Genomic DNA, 20585 nt, shown 5'->3' with positions numbered 1-20585 from the left:
CAACCTGTTCCAGTGCTCAGTTAGAACTGAATCTCCTGACATTCAGGCAGGCCGTCCTGTGTTTCATCTGGTGCTCACACCACTGGAAACATCCCGAATCTACTTTATTTATGTGCACACATACATCTCTTCACATATTTGCTCTGTTAGCTGAAATACGCTGTAACCAGTTTACAAAGCCAGCCTAAACTGACCAGAGATTCACATACTGAGAACATTCATCATATTCAATATTGCAAATGTGGCCTATGCTCATCCAGGAATTTTCCAACAAAAGACATATATAAGTTAGAAAATACTGCTTTGTCAAAAATGAAAAATTCCATCAGAATTTTTCCATGGCATTTCTTATCTCTTACCAAAGATGAGGTAACTCCAGTCTTACAGCAAAGCAACAGTAGTATGAAAAAAAGACCTTTGTACTTTCATATGTTGTACCAGAAAAATCTCTCCCAAATACACTAGCTGTTCTACTTTGCATAAATAGTTACATATTTACTGGACTGGATAGGAAAAAAGTCAAATGATCCAGAAGTCTAATTCAGATTATGAACTATTCTTGTTGAGATCTACAGACTACTGACCAAAATACGATGAGGAAATATTTCCACTAAAAGTGTTGTATTTCTCACTGACAGGTATATGTATTCCACAACATACTGTTTGCTGCTCAGTAAGCAAAGAATAATCTTCCACAAATTGTGAGACACGAAAGAGAAAATGACTGAAATAATTCAAATAAGATATTTGAGATTTCAATCAAGAAAATTTAAATTACCTTTTATTAAAAGGGTTGGTTTGGGGTTTTTTGTTTTTTGTTTTTTTGTTTTTTTTTTTAAACCGGCTTCTTATTAATTCTGTGCTATATGGGTACTTTCCTTCCCATTCCATAACATTTTCTAAGTACTTCTTAAAGTACTAGTAAATTTAAAAAAAAAAACAAAAAATCTACTGTTCCAGTAACCATGGAAGGCTTCCTCTCACATGGATAATTTGATTATGGATATAGATCAGAGGACAGGCCAGCAAAAGTGACGTCAAATTCCACAGTAGGAATATGCAACAAATCCCTCTAGAAGAAGAGGTGGTAAATGAATCCACCTTTAGAGAGCTAGAGGATGTCCTGTGGATGTAAACCCTGGTACTTGTGGGGGGTTTTAACTATGTCAGTATCAGCTTGAAGGACAATGGTTTGGTCTTAAAGGAAGACCTCCACAGAGCACAATAGAACATTCCAGAGTGTACCAAGGAAGAAATCAATCTTGGCTGAACATGGATTTCCAGACTGAGCTCAAACATTAAGAAAAAATATACAGAAGACAAAGGAGTGGATAGAACATTGAAGATAAATGAAGAGACATTTTCCAAGCATACAAGGATTGATCTCAAAGCTCAGCCAAATTTGAGACTACTGAGAAATGTAAAGAGTGAGAAGAATTCTTTTAAGTACATTGGCAGTAACGGGAAGGGTGGGAAAAATGGGGGTCTGCTGGTCAGTGGAGCAGAGAACTTAGTGATTAGAAGAATGGCCAAGGTACTCATCATCTTTTCTTAATTTTCACTGGCTAATTTCATTGAAAGACTGGTTTTTATCATCATCTTCAAAAGGTCATGGAAACCCTGGCATCAGACTGGAAAATAAAGGCAAGAAACATAGCTGTCTTTAAGAATGGCAAGAAAGAGGATTCAGAGAATACAAGTCCAGTCAGGCTAGCCTCAGTGCAGAGGAAGGGTATGGAGCAAAATCCTTCCGGAAGATGGCTGCTCACAAGGAACTAAGTGTGACTTGGAACAGCCAGCACGAATTTACCACGGAAAAAAACATGCTTGATTATCCTGACTGCTATTCATGACAAGACAACTGTAATTTGCTTGTATTCAGCATTGGTGAGAGAATGTCTGGAGTATTATGTCTGATTTTTGGCTCCCTCATTTATGAAAGACATCAACATACTGGAATGAGGTCAGTGGTGTGCCACCAAGAAGATTAGAAACATATGTTAGAAACACACACTATACAGACAGAGGCTGCAAAAACAGGATCTGTTCAGCCATAAAAACAGAAGGCTAAGGGGAGATCTTGTTGCTGTTAACAGTTACCTAATGGAAAGTTGTAAAGCAAATGAACCCAGACTATTGGAAGTACAGGGACAAGATAACAGGTGAAAGACAGTTTGGAGCTCAACGAATTCCAGTTCTACAGAAGGTAAAGAGGATAAAGAGGAGGATCAGGGAGTCCTAATGCTCAGACAGGTTGACAAGTAAGTTTCTGGAATTTTGGTCTATGGAGATACTAGAAATTCAGCTTCATGAGATCCTGGACAGCATTACCTATTTGGCACTACTTTGATCGTGAGTTTGGGCAATTGTTCTTTCTGTGTCCATTTGAACACAACTTACTCTAAGATCCTACATAATTTAATGCAGCAACATCATAGGCAGCATTACCCAAGCAAGCTAGCAGTACCAACCCATAACTTGCAATAGGTATTGCTCAGGCTTACAAACCAATTACAGGATATGTCCACACATTTACACATTCATATGTAAGTGAAGGCAAGATTACACTGCCCATGTGCTGAGGTGTCCTGAATTGAAGCTTTAATTTAAAAAAATCTTTCTTAATATAAAGTTCTGCCCTAGTTTAAAGGGCAAGTGAACAGTGGGTGTGAGGGGCTTGCATGGAGTTGTATGGTACAGGATATAGAAAGGAAGATACATGGTGTGGAATACCCTGATCTTCTACAAACATATTAGTCATAAGAATAACTAGATTAGCCAGATTTAATATCAAAATTCTTCCTTGAGAAAAGGGCTGAAACTTCTCAGACTACTAACAAAATATCATGCTTTCCTGTATTTTTAACATAAATCCTTATCTCACAATTTGTTGTTTTCTTTACGTAAGCAATGGGCTTGATTTGGCATTAGGAAAAGGTATTACTATGAACATTCATTAAGAACATATCAAAAATTCACAAAAGGCAAATATATGTCAATGTCAAATATTGAAGTATCTCTTGTACAAGGATTTATGATGAAACCTTTGTTTCAGCCTTGCCCTTTTCAACAGGTAATCATTACACACTGTGATGTTAGATAGTAAACAAAATTATTATTTACTGTGCCCTACCCTGCATCTTCATTATATTCTAAAACACCCTAAAGCAGTGACAGTATGAAGCATGTGACCTACTTACTGCAGTTTGTCTGGCTGTTTCTCATCTCACAGAGAGAAGTTCCACACGGATCAGGACAGGAAGTACATCTCTGGTCTCCCTCCTGACAGAGGGTTTGACCTGAGAAAAATAGAAATTTACTATACTAAAGTTGCACCAAACTAATAAAGAAGACTGAAGCATTGTGATGTGAAAATACAGAGACTCATAACAACTTATTATTTTTTTTACATAGTTGAATAAGTACCCTAAAGCACTGAAGTGCAGTAAGGAAGAATAAGGAAGATAAGTGTGCAAAACAATCCGAATGTCACTTTATCCCTGTCCTCAATATGATAACTTATATTCCCAAATCCTGACAGAGATGTATGGAGCTCCAAAAGCCATCCATCATGATCTTGCCTGCAGCAGAGCATGAAAGGTTATGTAAATTGGATTTCAAAGAGAACAATAGATACTAATTAAAAGAATGCTCTCAGGAAATTATTCTCCAGTGCCAGACAGTTGATCTTTCTCTCATTTCATGATTGTTTTGGTGGACAATAAAACTATCCTTAAAAAAAAAAAAAAGGCAGAGATGAAGCTTTGTTGCCCATCTTTGGTAATAAAAAATAATTATAAAAAAAAAAATCATTCCCCAAAAGATGGATGTTACCATAACCAAAACCGGTACTTCTAAAAGTTTATGAACAAAATTCCTGGATAGTTAGCTTCTTTAACAAACTCTTGGCTTTCCGTCTGTCTCATAGTTTCTTTCCAAGCCATTAAATTCACTCTTCCAAATGAGTCTTGCAAAATTAGTAATTTATTACTCATGTACACATAGGCTGAATAGTTTTGATTTTATCATTTCATCCTCCTTTGAATGGTTTACTGCAACAATTGCTTAGTGTTTCTACTGCATTCATCCCATGAACATTAGTCACTTATTACTTCCTTACACTGCGGATACAGAAGATGCTGAAGAAACCAGTATGCTATCCCAAAGAACTGATGCTGCAGTTATATTTTTCCTAATTCTGTGGGCTTACTTTCCTTCATAAATGGCTTATATCAAAACAATGCAAATACATTCTGCTGTAGCAATTGACTAGGAGAATTTGATTGCAAAATGGAACTTGAAAGGTAAGGAAAAATCTTCTTACTGCTACAGCTATCATGAATCTCCACATTAAAATTCATTTTAAAAGTTTGTTTCATCTCCTTCTTATCCTATGATGGAAGTTTCTCAACAACTTAAAACTCCCTGTTCTACAATGTAGACTCTTCTGATCATAGCACAGCCAATAATGAATTTCTATAAACACATTACCCTGTGTTTTGAGGGAATCACAGAACCAGCTGTGAGTACATTCATATTAGATTCCTGTTTTCACAGAATGAATGACAGAAGTAATGTTAATAGATGCCATACCTTACCTTTTCAGAAGGAAATTTAATTTCCCTGAGGCATGTAGAGAAGGAGACTGTTTTTCTCATTTGGACATAGATAAAGCAATGTTAGTTTGTAATCCCTATATGCATATCTTTGTACTGTTACACAATGTCCTTGTATCCTTATTCAGACAAGTGGCAATGTATCAGTATCTTGAATTCACATTTCTATGTTGATTTCTCATATTCGTTGGGCTTGTAACAAAATGAGTATTCCAGATCACTGTAGTCCTAACTTCACTGCTTCTGTTAGACATTTCAGGTTTTTAACTTACACTAAATACAAAAAGTTCTCTGCTTCATAAGCCCTAAGACATTTTCTCTAGTTGCTGAAATCAACTGCATACGCACAGATGTATGTAATGCAAAAGGAAGTTACAAACTATAATTGTCCAGCTTTTACATTGACTGTGCAAGGAATTAAAGAAGTCCAAATTGTGTCCATATATTCCCAGAAAAAATTAGGATGTGATTGCTTAAAGGAAGATTTCTGCTTTATGGAATATTGCAAAATATCAGCCAGAGCTTTCTGCATTTCATGAAGTACATAAAGGAAAAGAAGCAAACCTTCCGCATTAAAAACCTTTGAGCACTGCAATTTAATGCAAAATGGAAAACTCTTTTAGTATACAGTGAGATTATTGACTGCATAATTATCACATCTTTCTAGTCCTCTGCATTTAGCATCTTTGATTTTACATCTGCTCATTATATCCCCTCAAAAAAAAAAAATTAAAAAAAATAATAAAAAAAAAAAATTAACAATTTCTTAAATAACCACAGAAACAAAACACAATGAGAATCACATTACTAACTTCTATGCCAGATCATGCATCAAAGTGTCAGTGAAATTCTCTTTTACTAGGAACAAATAAATTTAAGAGGCTTAAGCTGGGTGATTTTAAAAGCTGGAGCATGTCTGCTTCAAGAATGTTCTGAATAGTTTTGTACTTCCCATTTTATCTCATTCTTCTATGTGTTTCTCTCATATTAAAAATGATCATTTCATTATCAGCCAAGAGAAAGAGAGACTTGAAGATATAGAATAAAACTGAGGATGGACATCAGGAATGATGAAGAACACATCTGAGTATTTTGTGAAATTAGGCAGTCAGAAATAAAGACAAAAATTCATCCTTGGTTTTCAGATTGCCACAGTCCAATCTGAAAGAAATTTCCTGCAAGACTTTTTTTCATTATATCTTCACTAATTATAGAGACGAATTACAATAATTTGTATACCTAAGATTCTCTTTTGGAATGGAGATGTTTAAACTAGAGTAGGAAGATCTCAAAATATAACAAGAGGGAGCTGAGTAGAAAGGATTTCTCAGATTGGTTCCTAAGGAAATAAAGCTTAGGAAATCGTGTAGTGTAGCTATCTTTTGAATAGGCTGTCCTATTACCACTATGTCTGAAAGCATTAAAGTTTTCTACAAGAACTAAATTCCATTGTTTCTTAAAAATAAGTCATAAGAGAAATACATTAAAGATTATTTCACTGAAAGAAAAACTGCAATTTGAAGCTTTCCAGAATCAAGACAATTACATGTGAACAATACCTTAAAATGCTAAAATCGTGACAATCAAATGTATTTCACGATAAAATTATTTGGAAAATCATATTTCAGGGTTTCAGAAACAGCCTTCTTTCCTTTCTTTTATACAGTCATTCACTATACTGAAAACTTAATTCCCATATAGTATCTTTCAGCCACATCAGTGCATTTACTAAAACCTCTTTTCTTTGACTCACATATTCTGATGGAAATAAGATTTTCTTGAGAAGGTTCCTCCCCATATGATACAAATTCCTTGGTTATCACTTTCTAACCACTTCATGCAAAGTGGGTACATATTCTTTATTTCAATAAACAGCTAATCAATCAGGTAACCAAATGCTATGATAAAAATATCACCTCAATTCTATCAATTTTTTAATATTTGTAAAGACTAATAATGACTAACAAATTTGTGAAAGCAGAGGCCTGACAGCTTTGAGAAGTGCTATCTGAAAGGCAAAGTCTACTTGACAGACAGTTTTAGCTAATGGCTTTTTAGGAAACAGACAATGCAGGCTCAGTAAGAATAAAATGAGGTATAACCTTACTTTCACTGCAGTTTTCTTCATCACTTCCATCTTTACAGTCATTATCTCCATCACACTTGAATGCACTAGGAATGCACTGTCCATTTTTGCACTCTACCAGACCCTGACTGTGACAAGCTGGAAAAAAAAAAAAATGGTATCCTGATCATCAATTAATAAAGGACTCAATTATTTTGAACATCACAGTGAACTAAATGTAGGAGGAGCTGATATGCTGCTTAGTACCAAAAGTCACTAAGCAATGTTCATCATGTGTAGGACATGTCTCAATAACCTACAGCTGAGCTTTAATTACAAGAACTGAAACTGTATGTGTCACGTACTAGCAACAGACAACAGACTGAGGTGAAGGCTCAGCTGTTTTCAAGAGAAAAAAAAAAACATTTTTCTGGATATAAAAATTTTGCCACTTTTTTTTTCCCCACATATTTCCTGACCTAGATTAGTTTCTTAGATTCTAGACAAAACTGTACAATACTGATTGAAAGACCAAGCACTGAAAGGCAGCAAGATACTAGAATCAAAAGCTGCATAACCATGTGCTTTATGACAACTTTATTCATATTAAAACACTAGCTGGTTCTCCAATACTTGGTTTTGCAAACTGAATCACTATTCCTGTAGAAATCTTGTGCAGGTATACAGCTGTTATACATTGTTAAAGCAGACAGAAATCACACAAGGTATGATAAATAGTATATAAGCATACCATAAAGCTGTAACAAACTCCAAATACCTACAGTCAAAGAGCACATATGCTTTCATTCATTATCATTACCAGGAACACCACAATTAACTGAAGAATAATCTGTAACTGACAAAAAGCTGAAACACAGGGCCATTCTGGTACTTCTCAACCTTACTGACAAACATTCAATTTGCTGCAACCAGAAAAATCATCAGCTAATTGCAAAATTGTGGACTCAAACATGCTTGTGATTTTGCCTTACAAGCAGTATATAGGAGTACTTCTCATCTTAGATTTTTATTTTGATTCTTACAGAAAAACAAAAAAAACTCATTTAGACATTAAGAGAACTTACAGCAATTGATTTCATCTGATTTGTCTATACAGTCATGGTCACCATCACATACCCAGTCAGCTGTTATACATCTTCCATCTCCACACTGATGATCAGTCATTGGATTACAATCTAAAAATAAAATAAAGCAAAATAAAAAGTAAAAATCAAGACCAAAACAAATAAACCATAACTGGAGAATAAGCTACGATATGGATAATTTCTGTTAGTGGACAATTAATTGTTCTATGCACACAGGCTATGCCATTATACAAGGAAATCACAGCAAAAGTTTTATACTCCTTCAGGTGTTTAATTTTTATTTTTGCAGATTAAGGTTAAGTATGTTCCGAATTCTACTTAGTAAATTCTACTTAGATAGTGATGCATTCATCCCTTCTCTCAGGTGTATCCTGAGAGAAACCACATCTCAGTTGTTTCTATTTGCAAATAAACAAAATTCTAAGATATGCCAGGTTAATTTTAAAGAACTTCAGATTTCCCATCGCATGCAAAAGTTTGCCATTAGAGAAAATTATTCCCTACATGATTTTTTTTTTTGTAGGAAATTAAAAAAAAATAACATTATTTAACTGACTTATTTGGCACTAAATCAGAAACCATTATGTTTTTGCATACAACCAGAATTTTCCTGAAGAATGATCTAAAATAAAAATATTTCAATCTTTTTGCTCTTTTAATTAAGTGCTTCCCCAAACAAATAGAAAATCATTTAATTTGGTAGGCTGATATAAGGAAATACACATCATTAAAAACGTTTATAGGCTTAAAGGAATAATAATTATCTAGCTATACCTGCATTTTAGCTTTGGTGTCACAATTATTCTAAGTATGAAGAGTAAAGCATTGACTACATAGACATTTTAGACCATTTCAGTCATAGAGGTACAGTTGTAAAAATCCAGCAGTTTAAGAAGGAAATGTTCACGATTTATATTATAAGCAGAAGAAACCACCTCCACTCTGAAACCAGAGGAAGCCACAGCTCTGGCTCTGTTAGTATATATTTTAGTAATGTTACCATGCTAGCCTTGATCACAAGCTTTTTTACAAAGCTTGGTGCACAGACAGAGTAAATTCTTCCTTGTCCACAGCATACCGTGGGGACTTACAATTAAAGAATTGCTCACAAAGTACTCATAGGGTAATATTTAAGGATTAAGGTAAACACTTGGCCATATGCATAATGTATATTAAATAATATAATGTGTTCATAAATTATGAAGTTCAAAATGCCTTGTAAACACAACAAGTTTGCAGTGAAATGAATTTGTATCAATTAAGTCCAGCAACTGTTGTTCTAGTTTGTGATTAAGTTACTATCCCCAACTCATGGCCAAATTGGGTAGCTTCATTTATACAGTTTTCTTCAGCCAGTAAAGCTATTCTGGTTGACTTCACACCACAGCAGATAGGGAATACAGACACAGTCCTGCCTGCCACATGTCCCTTCAATCTCTTTTATAGCCTGTGCAAAAAGTTAGATCTTAAACTGTATCTCAACATAGAAATGGTAGGAGTCAGATTAATAATTGCTAAAGCCTTTAATCAAAGCAGATTGATGAAAGAGAACACAAAACAACCAATGACAACTGAAAGTAATGAAAAGCCCTCGAGTATTTTTAACTAGAAGAAGAAATATAAAAGCAAACTCAAATAAAAAATGTATTCTGATTTTCAGTTTCAAAATTCTCTGTTTTTCCTATAAAAGTAAAAGAAAAAAATATGAAAATAGTATTTCAACTTTTAAAGAATTATTTTAAATTTTTAAAGAACTATTTTGAAGTTAACAGTTTTCCTCAGGTACAATACTAGGAACATAAGCTAGAAAGAAAATAAGGCTTTCAAAATTTTCAAATATTTATGTATGAAGATTATTCTTTCTTATGGCAAAGCATTCTTCACCTATGAAAATAAACATGAGCAGAATGACAAACATATTGAGGCAGAATTTACAAAGCCAATTCAGAACAGAATTCAAAAGAAGTATAACTTCTTTCATCAAAATATGCAAATTTACAATGAAGCTTATGTAAGAACAGTTCAGATCTGAAACTGCTGGCATCACCAGTGTTTACCCTCTTATGTTTTACTTTAGTCTCAGCCAAATTCAGCCAAGCTAGAAAGAGCAACCATAGCATCTTGAATTAGTTAAAGAGACTTCAGAGCCTTCAGGGATTTTGGATGAGGTACACAGAAAAGCAGTGTTTTCCTTTATCTTTCCAGTTGCAGAGAATGATACGGGGGAAAAAAACAAGCAGACTTGACACATCAGTACCTGACTCTAAAGCTGGTGTCACTGGCAGAATTCGGGTTTTTTGTTTTGTTTTGTCAGGGAATGGTTACAAAGTACCAGGCCTTCTGGTTCCTGCTTGGCTACACTTTCCTCAAAGGAAGATTTGAGAGATCGATTCCTAGTGAGGTTTTTTTTCTGCTCCACAGTATGCTGAGCATGAGTACATTTTAGCACATTTGAAATGCTTCTACTCTAATGCATGCAGAATGAGGAATAAGCAAGAAGTTTTCATTCAGTCCCAGAGATATAATATTATTGCATAAAGGAGACTTGAAGAGTCCTACAACTCATGTGCTGTGATGGACAGCTGTGATAGGCTTTTCAGAAGGGATAGGAAGGGCAAGAGAAGCAGATGGTTGGCATAGTATGCAATGGGAAGGTTGGGCTGTATGGTACTTGTCATCACTGATTACACTGTTGAGAGTCTCTGGATAAGGATTAAGGATGAAAAAAAAAACAAAGCGGATGTTGTACCGGGACTCTTCTGTGAACAAACCCAGCCAGGATGATATAATCAATGAATTATCCCATATGAAATTATAGGATATCTCTAGATCAGCTGCCTTTGTCCTTATTGGTAATTCAGCTTCCAAGACTTTAACTGGAAATATCTTGCAGCTGACGCAAACAGATACAGGAAATTCTTGACGCACATTGCAGATAAATTCTTGGTACAGGTACTAAGGGAACCAACTAAGAAAGATGACATGTAGTTTGTAAACAAAAAGGGTCTTGTACACAAAATGACCATGAAGTAGTGGAGTTTCAAATCTTTGGTGACTTACAGAACTGCTACCAAAACTTTGACAGAGGGTATGGAAAGAGAAGACTTCAGGCTTCTCAAAGAAATAATTAGTAAGTTCCCTGGGAATCTGCTTTTGACATACTAAGGTTCATAAACGAAGGTCACATTCAAAGAGCCACCTCTAAAAGCATAGAAAAAGGCAATTCCAGTATTTCAAAAATCAAGTAGGGTAGAAAGCCTGGTTGGCTGAGCAAGGACCTCCTTTTAGAACTCAGTCAGAAAAGGAAAGTGTATGGGCATTGGAAGCAACGTCAGGGAACAGAAGAATACAGATACATTGTTTGCCATTGTAGAGACAAAAATTCATGCAGCCAAAGATAACTTATAATTGAAACCAAACAGTATTGTAGGGGACAAAAAGAAGAAATTTTTAAAGTATGTTAAGAGCAAAAAGAAGATCAAAGGTGACATTGGTCCATTGCTTTATGAGGTTTAACACTTTACAAATAGGGACAAAGATAAAGCAGAGACATTTAATGCCTTTTTCATCTCTGTATTCAACACTAGTGATGGACCTTGTGACCCCCGAGATGGAGAACCGTGACTGGGGGAATGGTAAACTCCTAGCTGAACTCATGCAGGATTTGCTGTTCCAGTCAAATGCACATAAGTTTATGGGCTACAAGGGGATTCATCCAAGGACACTGATGGATGTGGCTTATTAGGAGACCTCTCAATGCAGTCATTGATCATAGTCAGTACAGGTTAACCAGGGGAAAGTCCTGCTTAAATAACATAATTTTCTTTTGTGACAAGACAGAGAGTGGTCAGGTGCTGGAATGGTCCACGCAGGGAGGTGGTGGAGTCGCTGTCCCTGGCAATGTTCAAGAGGCATCTGGATGAGGAGCTGCAAGATATGGTTTAGTAGCTTGTGGTAGCAGTGGTAATGAGAAGATGGTTGGACTAGATGATCTTACAGGTCGTTCCCAACCTTGTGATTCCATGATTCTGTGACAAGCCTATTCATTTATTTGACCTGGGGAAGCGAGCAGATATAATCTCTCTCTTTTTTTGCTGTTGTTGTTAATTTCAGTAAAGCTTTCAATACAGTCTCTCACAGTACCCTTCTGGACAATATGTCCAGCATACAGCTAGACAAGTACACAATACAATGGATGAACATTTGGCTGACAGATAGGCTCAAAGGCTTATACTAAATGGGTTTACATCTGTCTGCAGACCAGTGAATTGTAGGATACCCCAGAGTTCCAATTAAAGTTTTTATAACTGATCTGGACACAGTAGAAGAGACTGAGGAGAGGTCTCATGTCAGCCTACAGCTTTCTCATGAGTGGGGTGGAGGAGCAGGCACTGATCTTTTCCCTCTGGTGAAAGCAGCAGGACCTGAGGGACAGCATGGAGCTGTGTCAAGGGAGGGTAAGATTAAGGATTAAGAAAAGGTTCTTCACTAAGAGGGCGGTCGAGCACCGGAATAAGCTCTCCAACATCATGGCACCAAGCCTGCCAGAGTTCAAGATTTGGACACTGCTCTCAGACATGCGGTCTGAATTTGGGGTGGTCCTCTACAGAGCCAAGAGTTGGATTCAATGATCTTGCATCCAGATGTGGAGTCCTCAGTACAGGAGAAACATAGACATGTTGGAATATGCCCAGAGGAGGGCCAAAGAAATGCTCTAAGGGATGGAGCACTTCTCCTACAAGGGCAGGCTGAAAGAGCTGGGGCTGTTCAGCCTGGAGAAGAGAAGGCTCCAAACTGACCTGATAGCAGCCTTTCAGTATCTGAAGGGGAGCAACAGGAAAGAAAAGGATTGCTTTTACTTAGCTCTAAAACAGTAGCAATAGAATATCCTACTCTTTTATTATCAATACTGCCATATATATATTTTTTTTTAATGAGAAAAGCATAAAAATTCTATTTACCACAGTTCTGTTCATCGCTAAGGTCTCCACAGTCATCGTATCCATCACAAACAAAGGTATAATTGAGGCATTTTCCTGTGTTACAATGAAATAAATCATCACTGCAGTCTGCAAAACAAAGTTTTGTAAAATGTTAACATGATAATGGAAGGGCTTCTTATAAAACACAAACTATGGAATGTATTGATTTAAACAAGACTAGACAGAGTTATCATCTTATTTACAGGTCTGCAGCATGTATCAGTTTACTAGTTCATTATAATCTAATATAAAGGTAAAAGAAAAATCATATACATTTTTAGACACATTTACTTTTGTTTCTACCAATAGTTTTCTGTCTGTATGATCAATACCAATGGGTGATACAAGTCCTTGTACCATAAGAAGTGTATTTTATTTCTCTTGCTCTTCTTTCATCTTCCACAAACTGGTAAACACAAGGCAGTCATCTGGGAAAAATTTTGTAAGACAGTAAGAGAGTACTCAAAATGTTTTCAAGCTGTTGAAGGAAATGAATTATGAAAAATACTAAGGAACTGGAACATTTTGTTCTGGTTACAGATTCCATCGTGGTAAGCAAGGAAGGAATCAGATGAGATGGGAGAAAACTGAATGTCATTTCAATCTTGTTGACCAAGATGATCATGACAAGATTTCAAGGCACAGGTTATTTGACTGCAGGTTATGTCTGAAGGCACTGTAGAATGCCTCTTCCAGTAATAAATGCACTGTTAGGAATTAATGACTAATAAATTAAGGAATATGTTGCAAGATGGGAAGAAATCAGAGTGTGCATTGTTTCCAGAATGATAATTATACCCAAAATCTCACCATGACCACATGTTCAAGGCTAAAACACGTTCAAACATTTTGAAATTCACAGTCAACAACCTTATGAAGAAATGTGTTAATTCTCACTGACATCTTCTACATCATTATCATTTGCCTTGAGCACAAACCTGACACGAGTTATTGAAGACTTTGTTTTTTAAGTAGCTTTTCCTGGACACATGAAAGACTTGTTTTCTCATATTAACCAACCACACCCAGACATAATACTGTGAATCAAAGGTTGGTGAGTTAAACAAAATAGTCCATTAACATATAAATAGCATTCATTTCTTTGCTTTTCATTAAAGAAATACTTTTTCCATAATAGTAAAAAAGTGAAGTATAGTTCTACCTTCCTAACAGTGAGTGAAGAAAAGTGCCCTGGTTGCAGATAAAGAACAAAATGTTTTATTAATTTATATACACAAGGTTATCAAGTAAGGTTGTGGTCTTCATGGGCTAGATTCCTAGAACTGTCCACCTGATATGGTTGTTAAACAGAGATGGAGCTACCCTGCTATATAAAGTTTATATATAAACTTCTTTTACATTAGTTTCATTACATTAGTTTCAAAGGATTAACTTTTCTGAACACAGCTTTGAGCCTGATGCCTTCTTACCAAGGAATTCGTAGAATCATAGAATGACTTGAATTGGAAAGGAACTGAAAGATCACCTCATTCCAATTCCCCCTGCTCTGGGAAGGGTTGACACCTACTAGATCATTTTGCTAAGGGCACATCCAACTTGGTCGTCTTAGCATTGACAGCCCTAAGCAAGTTCAGCTTTTCTTTCTATGGCTGAGACCTGCAGGAAATCTCTGAAAAATATTCTGAGAATACCCAAAATATATGAATAGTATCAGGTTCAATAAAAAAAAAAAAGGGAGTCTAGTTAGGAAAGAGTGGAGAACAGAAAGTAGGGTTGGTGATGCCTGATCCTGCTAGTAATAACTTTTGATTACACACAGCTGCAAAGTGGGTGACTTAGTTTCACTGCCCTCCTGTAAGCTTTTCCTTCACATCTGGATTTTCCAGGGAGAATGTTAGGATACAGAATATCTGTGAAGATTAACTCTCCTACCAGCTGAAGCTATGCCACTGTGTGGACATTTTTACACAAGGTCTTTCCTGTACTGCATAAGGAAATCACTCAGAGGGCAGGTACCAGAGCATGGGTCTCACACCTCAGCGTGATGCTCAAAACAACATAATCAGGCTACCATTCATCTCCTCTTGGGTGGGGCTCCTGCATTCAGGATTGCACAGTGATCTGGCTTTGAAAGAATTGTGTCCTTCTCAGTATATTACACACTGACAGGTTCAGAATTCTCCCAGAAGGTGTGCAGTGGGATTTTGAACCCTCCACATCAAGGTATGCCAAGTCTTCCAAATCCTGAGTGAGTGCTCTAACTGCTAGGTTTCTCAAGGCTTTACCAACCTGGACTTCAGAACCTGAACTAGCATAATTTCTTGCCCTTCTGCCACAGAAGTATTCATGCTTTTTACTGGTTTCACATCATCTTAGAAAGTCCAAATAGAATTTATAGCACAATGCAGAAGACAGTACTGCAGGACATATAATAGAATACTATGGCAAGGCCGTGAGTGTTCTAGTCAATAGTTTAGCTTTTGAAAGAATAAAAGGCACGGAACAGTAAATACAAAGTTTCATGTAAGCAGAACAATAGCCAGCTGAGAGTAAATTCTAAACATTACTTGTTTTGAATCTGCAACAGCATGAAGTACTCTGGCAACATTTACCCTTATTGATCAGTTCATAATTCTGGCAGTTTCTGTCCTTCTGTTCCTCTTTCTGCAAATGAAACAAAGCTGTCTTTTCTATGATGCTTCATTGGGTTAGTTCACTTTTCAATTTTCATCCGTGCCTCCAGTCATGTTTACATCCATAACCTCTGTAGCTGAAGCAGCGACATTTAGAACATGGCATCGCTCAGGCCCACACAGGGTAAAAAAAAATAAATAATAAAAAAAAAACCCCACAGAATTCCTTTCAGGGACTTGGAATAAGTGAATATGGAAATCTTACAGTCTTATTATATATTTCCATCAGGGTATTGGCAACAATGCTTACTTTTATAAGAATGAAATGAGCGGTCTGCACTTTTCGTCTATAATCAGGTCAACTTAAATTTTGTTAATGACGGCACAAGCCTGATCTTCATAAACTTAAATACAAATTTGTATTCCATACTCCACAAAATTCAAGTATATTTTCAAGATGGGTTTACCTTTTGCATTCAGCAACCCTTACATCTCTGTTCACTTATATCTAATCTTCACAAGTGTAGTTAACAAAATACGCAAGTTAGAGATGTAGTCAACGAAATACGTAAAGCGGGGGCTGTCAAGGTCATCAGGCATAACCAGGCGTAATCTGTGTGGGCCCCTTGTGTGGTTAGCGAATATGTGAAAGGGGGGCTGTAACAGTCATCAGCCTCTGCGGGGGCTCCTTGACTCATGAGAAACCATGATGAGACATGGCAAGACAAGACATGCCACACATCTATTGGGCACAGATAACCGTAGCAAGGGTGATTGGTAGCACTGTGATATAAGGGACAACTATAAGAAGAGTGTGTTGCTTGCAATAAACGCCATTTGCCGCTCACCACATTGGTGTCATAAAGCGTGTGATTTGGCCGGGGCTGTCTGAGCACTTCACGACGGGACATTAATCAGAGGTTGCCGAAGCAAAGGCAACACACAAGTTCACTATTGGATCATATATCCTTCTGACCATTAACCATACTCAAATTTGGCTTTAGGAATCTTCCATTTTATAGATATATGTCTATTAAACTTTATTATGTTTATTTTAAAGAAAAGGGATAGAGTTCAGTATACAAATTCTGTCACCTCTAGGAGTAAATAAAAACATAATTCAACAAAGCACTCTATTCTATTCTATGGCATGCAGTAACACGTGTAAACAATCATCTTTGACAATCAAAAAGAAACCAAAGCATCATGATCACTCAAAAGCTAGTGGGTTTCATCCTTTCATTAAACACAAGTGATGTTGGCCCAACCACTTGTACACATGCTGGAGGTAAGAGAATGAAACCAATGAAAATGACTGCAAGCGAATCAAATCAGATTTTTGAGAATAAATACTGCCCTCCTTAACTAAAAGTTCTTTCCATTAAGCAATTCAAAGATAATTGCCTATACAAAAAAAAAAAAAAAAAAAAAAATTGATTCATTTTATTTTCAAACAATGTTGCAGGTCAACTATTTCTATCAGTTTGTAATACACATTGTATGGGAAGTTCAGAATCTTGCTGGAATTATTTTGCAGCACATTCTCATATCAGGAAAAGTAATAGTAGTTATGCTTAGGTCACAAATACTATGTTTAAATCAGAATACAAAAAAGAATATTTCAATTCAGATTTTTACTGCATGTTTACAGAAACATTTTTCAAGATATTGTTTTTATAAAATCTTTATAATATATAATCTTTTATAAAATCTAAAACATTTTAATGCATCCAATTACAACTGCAACCTTCAGCCTTTTGAAATATATCAGAAACTGAAACAATGCAGAAAAGGGTGGGGAGTAAACACATGATCAGGGCTCTACTGTGGCGGAGAAAGTTCTCAACAGCAAAGGAGTACAAAACAGAACTGGCTAAAAGAAAGACTTCCTGAGTTGATTGGAACCAAACTTTTGAATGAAAGACCTAACTTCAAGGCCGCTGTTTCTGCCATGTAACTGATGATTATTTGACAAAAGTTCAACTCCACCCAACACTTACCAGGTAATATATAATACATACATACATACATATATATATATATATATATATATATGCCTATAAACTCTGTCATTTACAGATAGGCTTTCTTTTAAAGGTATTCTTGAATAACTCATTATTTTTATAACGATTTTTCAAGATATTGTAATGTTTTACACTTGCATTAGTAATTTCTTCTTTTCCCATTTCTAATGGAACTTGAAAGCCATAGCTCTCAAGTTGATGCTGACAAAAATAAAAATATGCAATATTTTCAAAAATACTTTCAAAAATACTTTCAAAAATAAAAATATGCAGTACATTTTAAATAGTAGAAAATATATAAAACTCCAGTCAAATAAAAGGCTATTAAGCAAAAAGCAAGCTCTAGCCTTATTGATACTGAGACCCGGAGGAAACTGCAGCCATCCCTTGCAAGTCTCATAGATAAAATCTATCATCAACTTTCTCAAAAGTGGCTTCAGGAATTTTGGAATGCCCAGCCTCCTTACATCACTAATCAAAACAAGTCCTCTGAGGGAAAAATGAACTGCACAGAAATTCAGTTTCATTTCTGATAGTTTTCAAAGTCTGAATGCACAGCACTGTTTTGTGGCATCATGTGCTATTACAGTCCCTACTTAGTCCATGTTCCAAATTCTCCTTTTTTCATTTTTTTTTCTTTTCACTGTTTTCATAGTATAAATTTGCTCAGCTTTTCTAAAGGTGGTAGGAGTCCTAGGACGTTCTTGTCAACACAGAAAATTGGTACTCTATAAACTGCTACAGAGAATGAAATAAGTATTAAGCATGTACTTTTTTTTTTCTCTACTGCACACTATACTGAGATTTATTTAAATAAACCACATCCAGTACTGAGGGCAAGAGAACTTTCTAAACAGATGGTTTTGCTTCTGCTATAAAAAGAACACAAAGGTTTAGGAAAAAAACACACCTAGCAGTTTTCAGTTCACTACTAGAACTGCATGCTAACAACTCATTTAATAAGATGCCCAAAATATTAATGATTTCCACATGGCTCCTTTCAGAAATACAGTTCTAAGCTGATAATGAAATCTGCTTCCAGTCATAAATTTTAACAGATCTAAAGCATTCTGCATCAAGAGTGGCTTTCTCAGTATCAACTGAGAAAGTCCAAATGTCAGTATAAGCAAATACTGTGCAAAGCTCTTATCCCGTTCCAACAGACTGCTTTAGTTTTTAGGCTTCTCTGAATGTATTCAGTACTTCAACAGAACTCTGCAGACTATAGGAAACTTACTGCAATGGACCTCATCACTCCAGTCATCACAGTCATTGTAGCCATTACACTGCAGTTTCCCTGGAATGCAGATTCCACTGGCACACAGGAAACTCTTCTCTCCTCCACACAGTGCTGCAAATGAGCAAAGAATGAATATGTTAGATTTTAAATATGTGCTAAAGAAATAAGTAGAAATTAAAGATATTTAGAAAATGATGTTTTAATTGATATACACTTAGGCAACAAACTACAAATCAAGCAAATTCAAGCAACTTCAAGCTGGCATTTTCATCTAAATTTTGTTATTTAAAAAACAGGTATCTAGACTAAGTTTATCAGTGAGATTCAATCAAACTTTACCTCTAACATGCACCTCTAAGGAGCAATTCTTTTAATACTGACTTCAGGATTACACCAGCACTTTCCATTAAATGGATGCTTTGGATTAAATATCCGATTACTGTTAACAACAACTACATCTTTCCAGTCTACTTGTTCAGGCAAAACATTACAAGGTAAAAAGGCTTAACAGTTCATGGTACAGACACTTCCCATAGGGAAAGGATTCTTCCAATCTCTTATAACTCTCAAAGCACTAGAAGACAACCATCACTGCTATTGAATACATAGGGAATTGAGATATCTATAGAGAAAGAAAAAAAAAAAACAAAAAACAACAAAACCACAACCCTAGAGCTTAGAGTATCCAACAGGAGATGCATTTGCAGAGTTTTAACATGTTTTTCTAAGCCTGAAATATTATTTTATCATCCTCAAGGAAGAGGGCAGTCTTTTGTCTACTGACAACAAATCCTTATTTGTAATAAAAACTTACTTGGATAATTTACATTTTTTTCCTATTACAATTCCATGTGAACTCTCCACTTGGCTATGATTATGCAATGTTATTTTCCATTTGTGTAATGGAGCTATGGTTCTTGAAGTGAAAACTACTTACGCGTTTTATTTTAAAGGATTCTAACTTTACAGGAAGATGTACAAAATAAGTAAGAGACACATGGTGTCTGAAAAAATGATAGAGAATCTCATAATGTATGATAACATTATATTTCCTGTATTGTAATTTGATCTTTTTGTTCCTCCAGCTCTCTGACTTATACCATGCACCTTCTGATTTCTGTGCTTAGAATGCACTATAGGAGAAACAACAATCCTTTCTCAGTGTGGTCTCTAATTCCCTAGTAACAAGTGTTTATCTCACAGTGATATCAGGTTGCTGTCTATGAAAAAGAAGATCACATAAAAAATTGTAATTCATCATACAAGAAAGACTATTTAAGGTTGATAGTGCTACATCATTTGACTTTAACACATGACATTCTTCTGAACTTGGAATTTTATACAGTTTTCTGCATGTGCAAAGAAGAAAACAGCATAAGTATGACATGGATCAAAAAGAATTGTCAGAGGAACCATCTTGATTTGTTTATTGATCTCTACCATCAGTACCGTTCTTTATTTATAGAGATCGAAACAATAACATTTTATGTGAAAGCACCAGTATTACATAGGAGAACAAAAGTTAAAAAAGAAAAAAAAGAAAAAAAAGCAAGGATAACTATCCATTTTTCTTAGAGTTTGGAAGAACAAAGAGTAGGGAGTCAAACATTCATTTCTGAATTGTGGAAGGAAATGTTTCCATGCGCTTGTAAATCACTCTCATCCTCCCTTCCTAATACTTCCCTACCCTACTTTGCTTCTATCCACTCTGAGTTCCATTACAATCCACTTCATTTCTTAAGAAGCATCTTAAGACACTTTCTAATGTGAACATCTCCCTGTTTATCTTGGGTACATTATAGGCAAACAAGGGGAAGAATGAAATCATAATCATAGCTGTTCTTCTCTAAGTCTTAACACTCAGTAGCAAACGGAGGGAACTGTAAGAACAGTTCATTTCACCTCCTGCTGTCTTCTCAAAGACCGTGACTGGATATGTTTGGTCCAGTCAGTGTAGT

At 35.8% G+C, this 20585-nt stretch overlaps 1 protein-coding gene across 2 annotated transcripts in view; it reads right to left on the bottom strand.

Moving 5' to 3' along the window:
• The window catches only part of CORIN (corin, serine peptidase), a 120945-nt gene that overhangs the window by 36626 nt on the left and 63734 nt on the right, over positions 1 to 20585 (bottom strand). The window contains exons 6-10 of one of the 2 annotated variants that reach the window (XM_048942580.1): positions 18625 to 18738; positions 12749 to 12856; positions 7767 to 7877; positions 6724 to 6840; positions 3201 to 3299 (exon numbers count right to left, since the gene is read on the bottom strand). In XM_048942580.1, the coding sequence (XP_048798537.1) occupies positions 3201 to 3299; positions 6724 to 6840; positions 7767 to 7877; positions 12749 to 12856; positions 18625 to 18738 (549 nt within the window). The remainder of the gene's footprint in view (positions 1 to 3200; positions 3300 to 6723; positions 6841 to 7766; positions 7878 to 12748; positions 12857 to 18624; positions 18739 to 20585) is intronic. The other variant, XM_048942581.1, reaches the window with a different exon arrangement.

Source organism: Lagopus muta, chromosome 4, assembly GCF_023343835.1.
Source record: "Lagopus muta isolate bLagMut1 chromosome 4, bLagMut1 primary, whole genome shotgun sequence".
Classification (NCBI taxonomy): Eukaryota; Metazoa; Chordata; class Aves; order Galliformes; family Phasianidae; genus Lagopus; species Lagopus muta.
The sequence above is the reverse complement of the archived record's forward strand: the minus strand, read 5'-3'. Positions and strand labels throughout refer to the sequence as shown.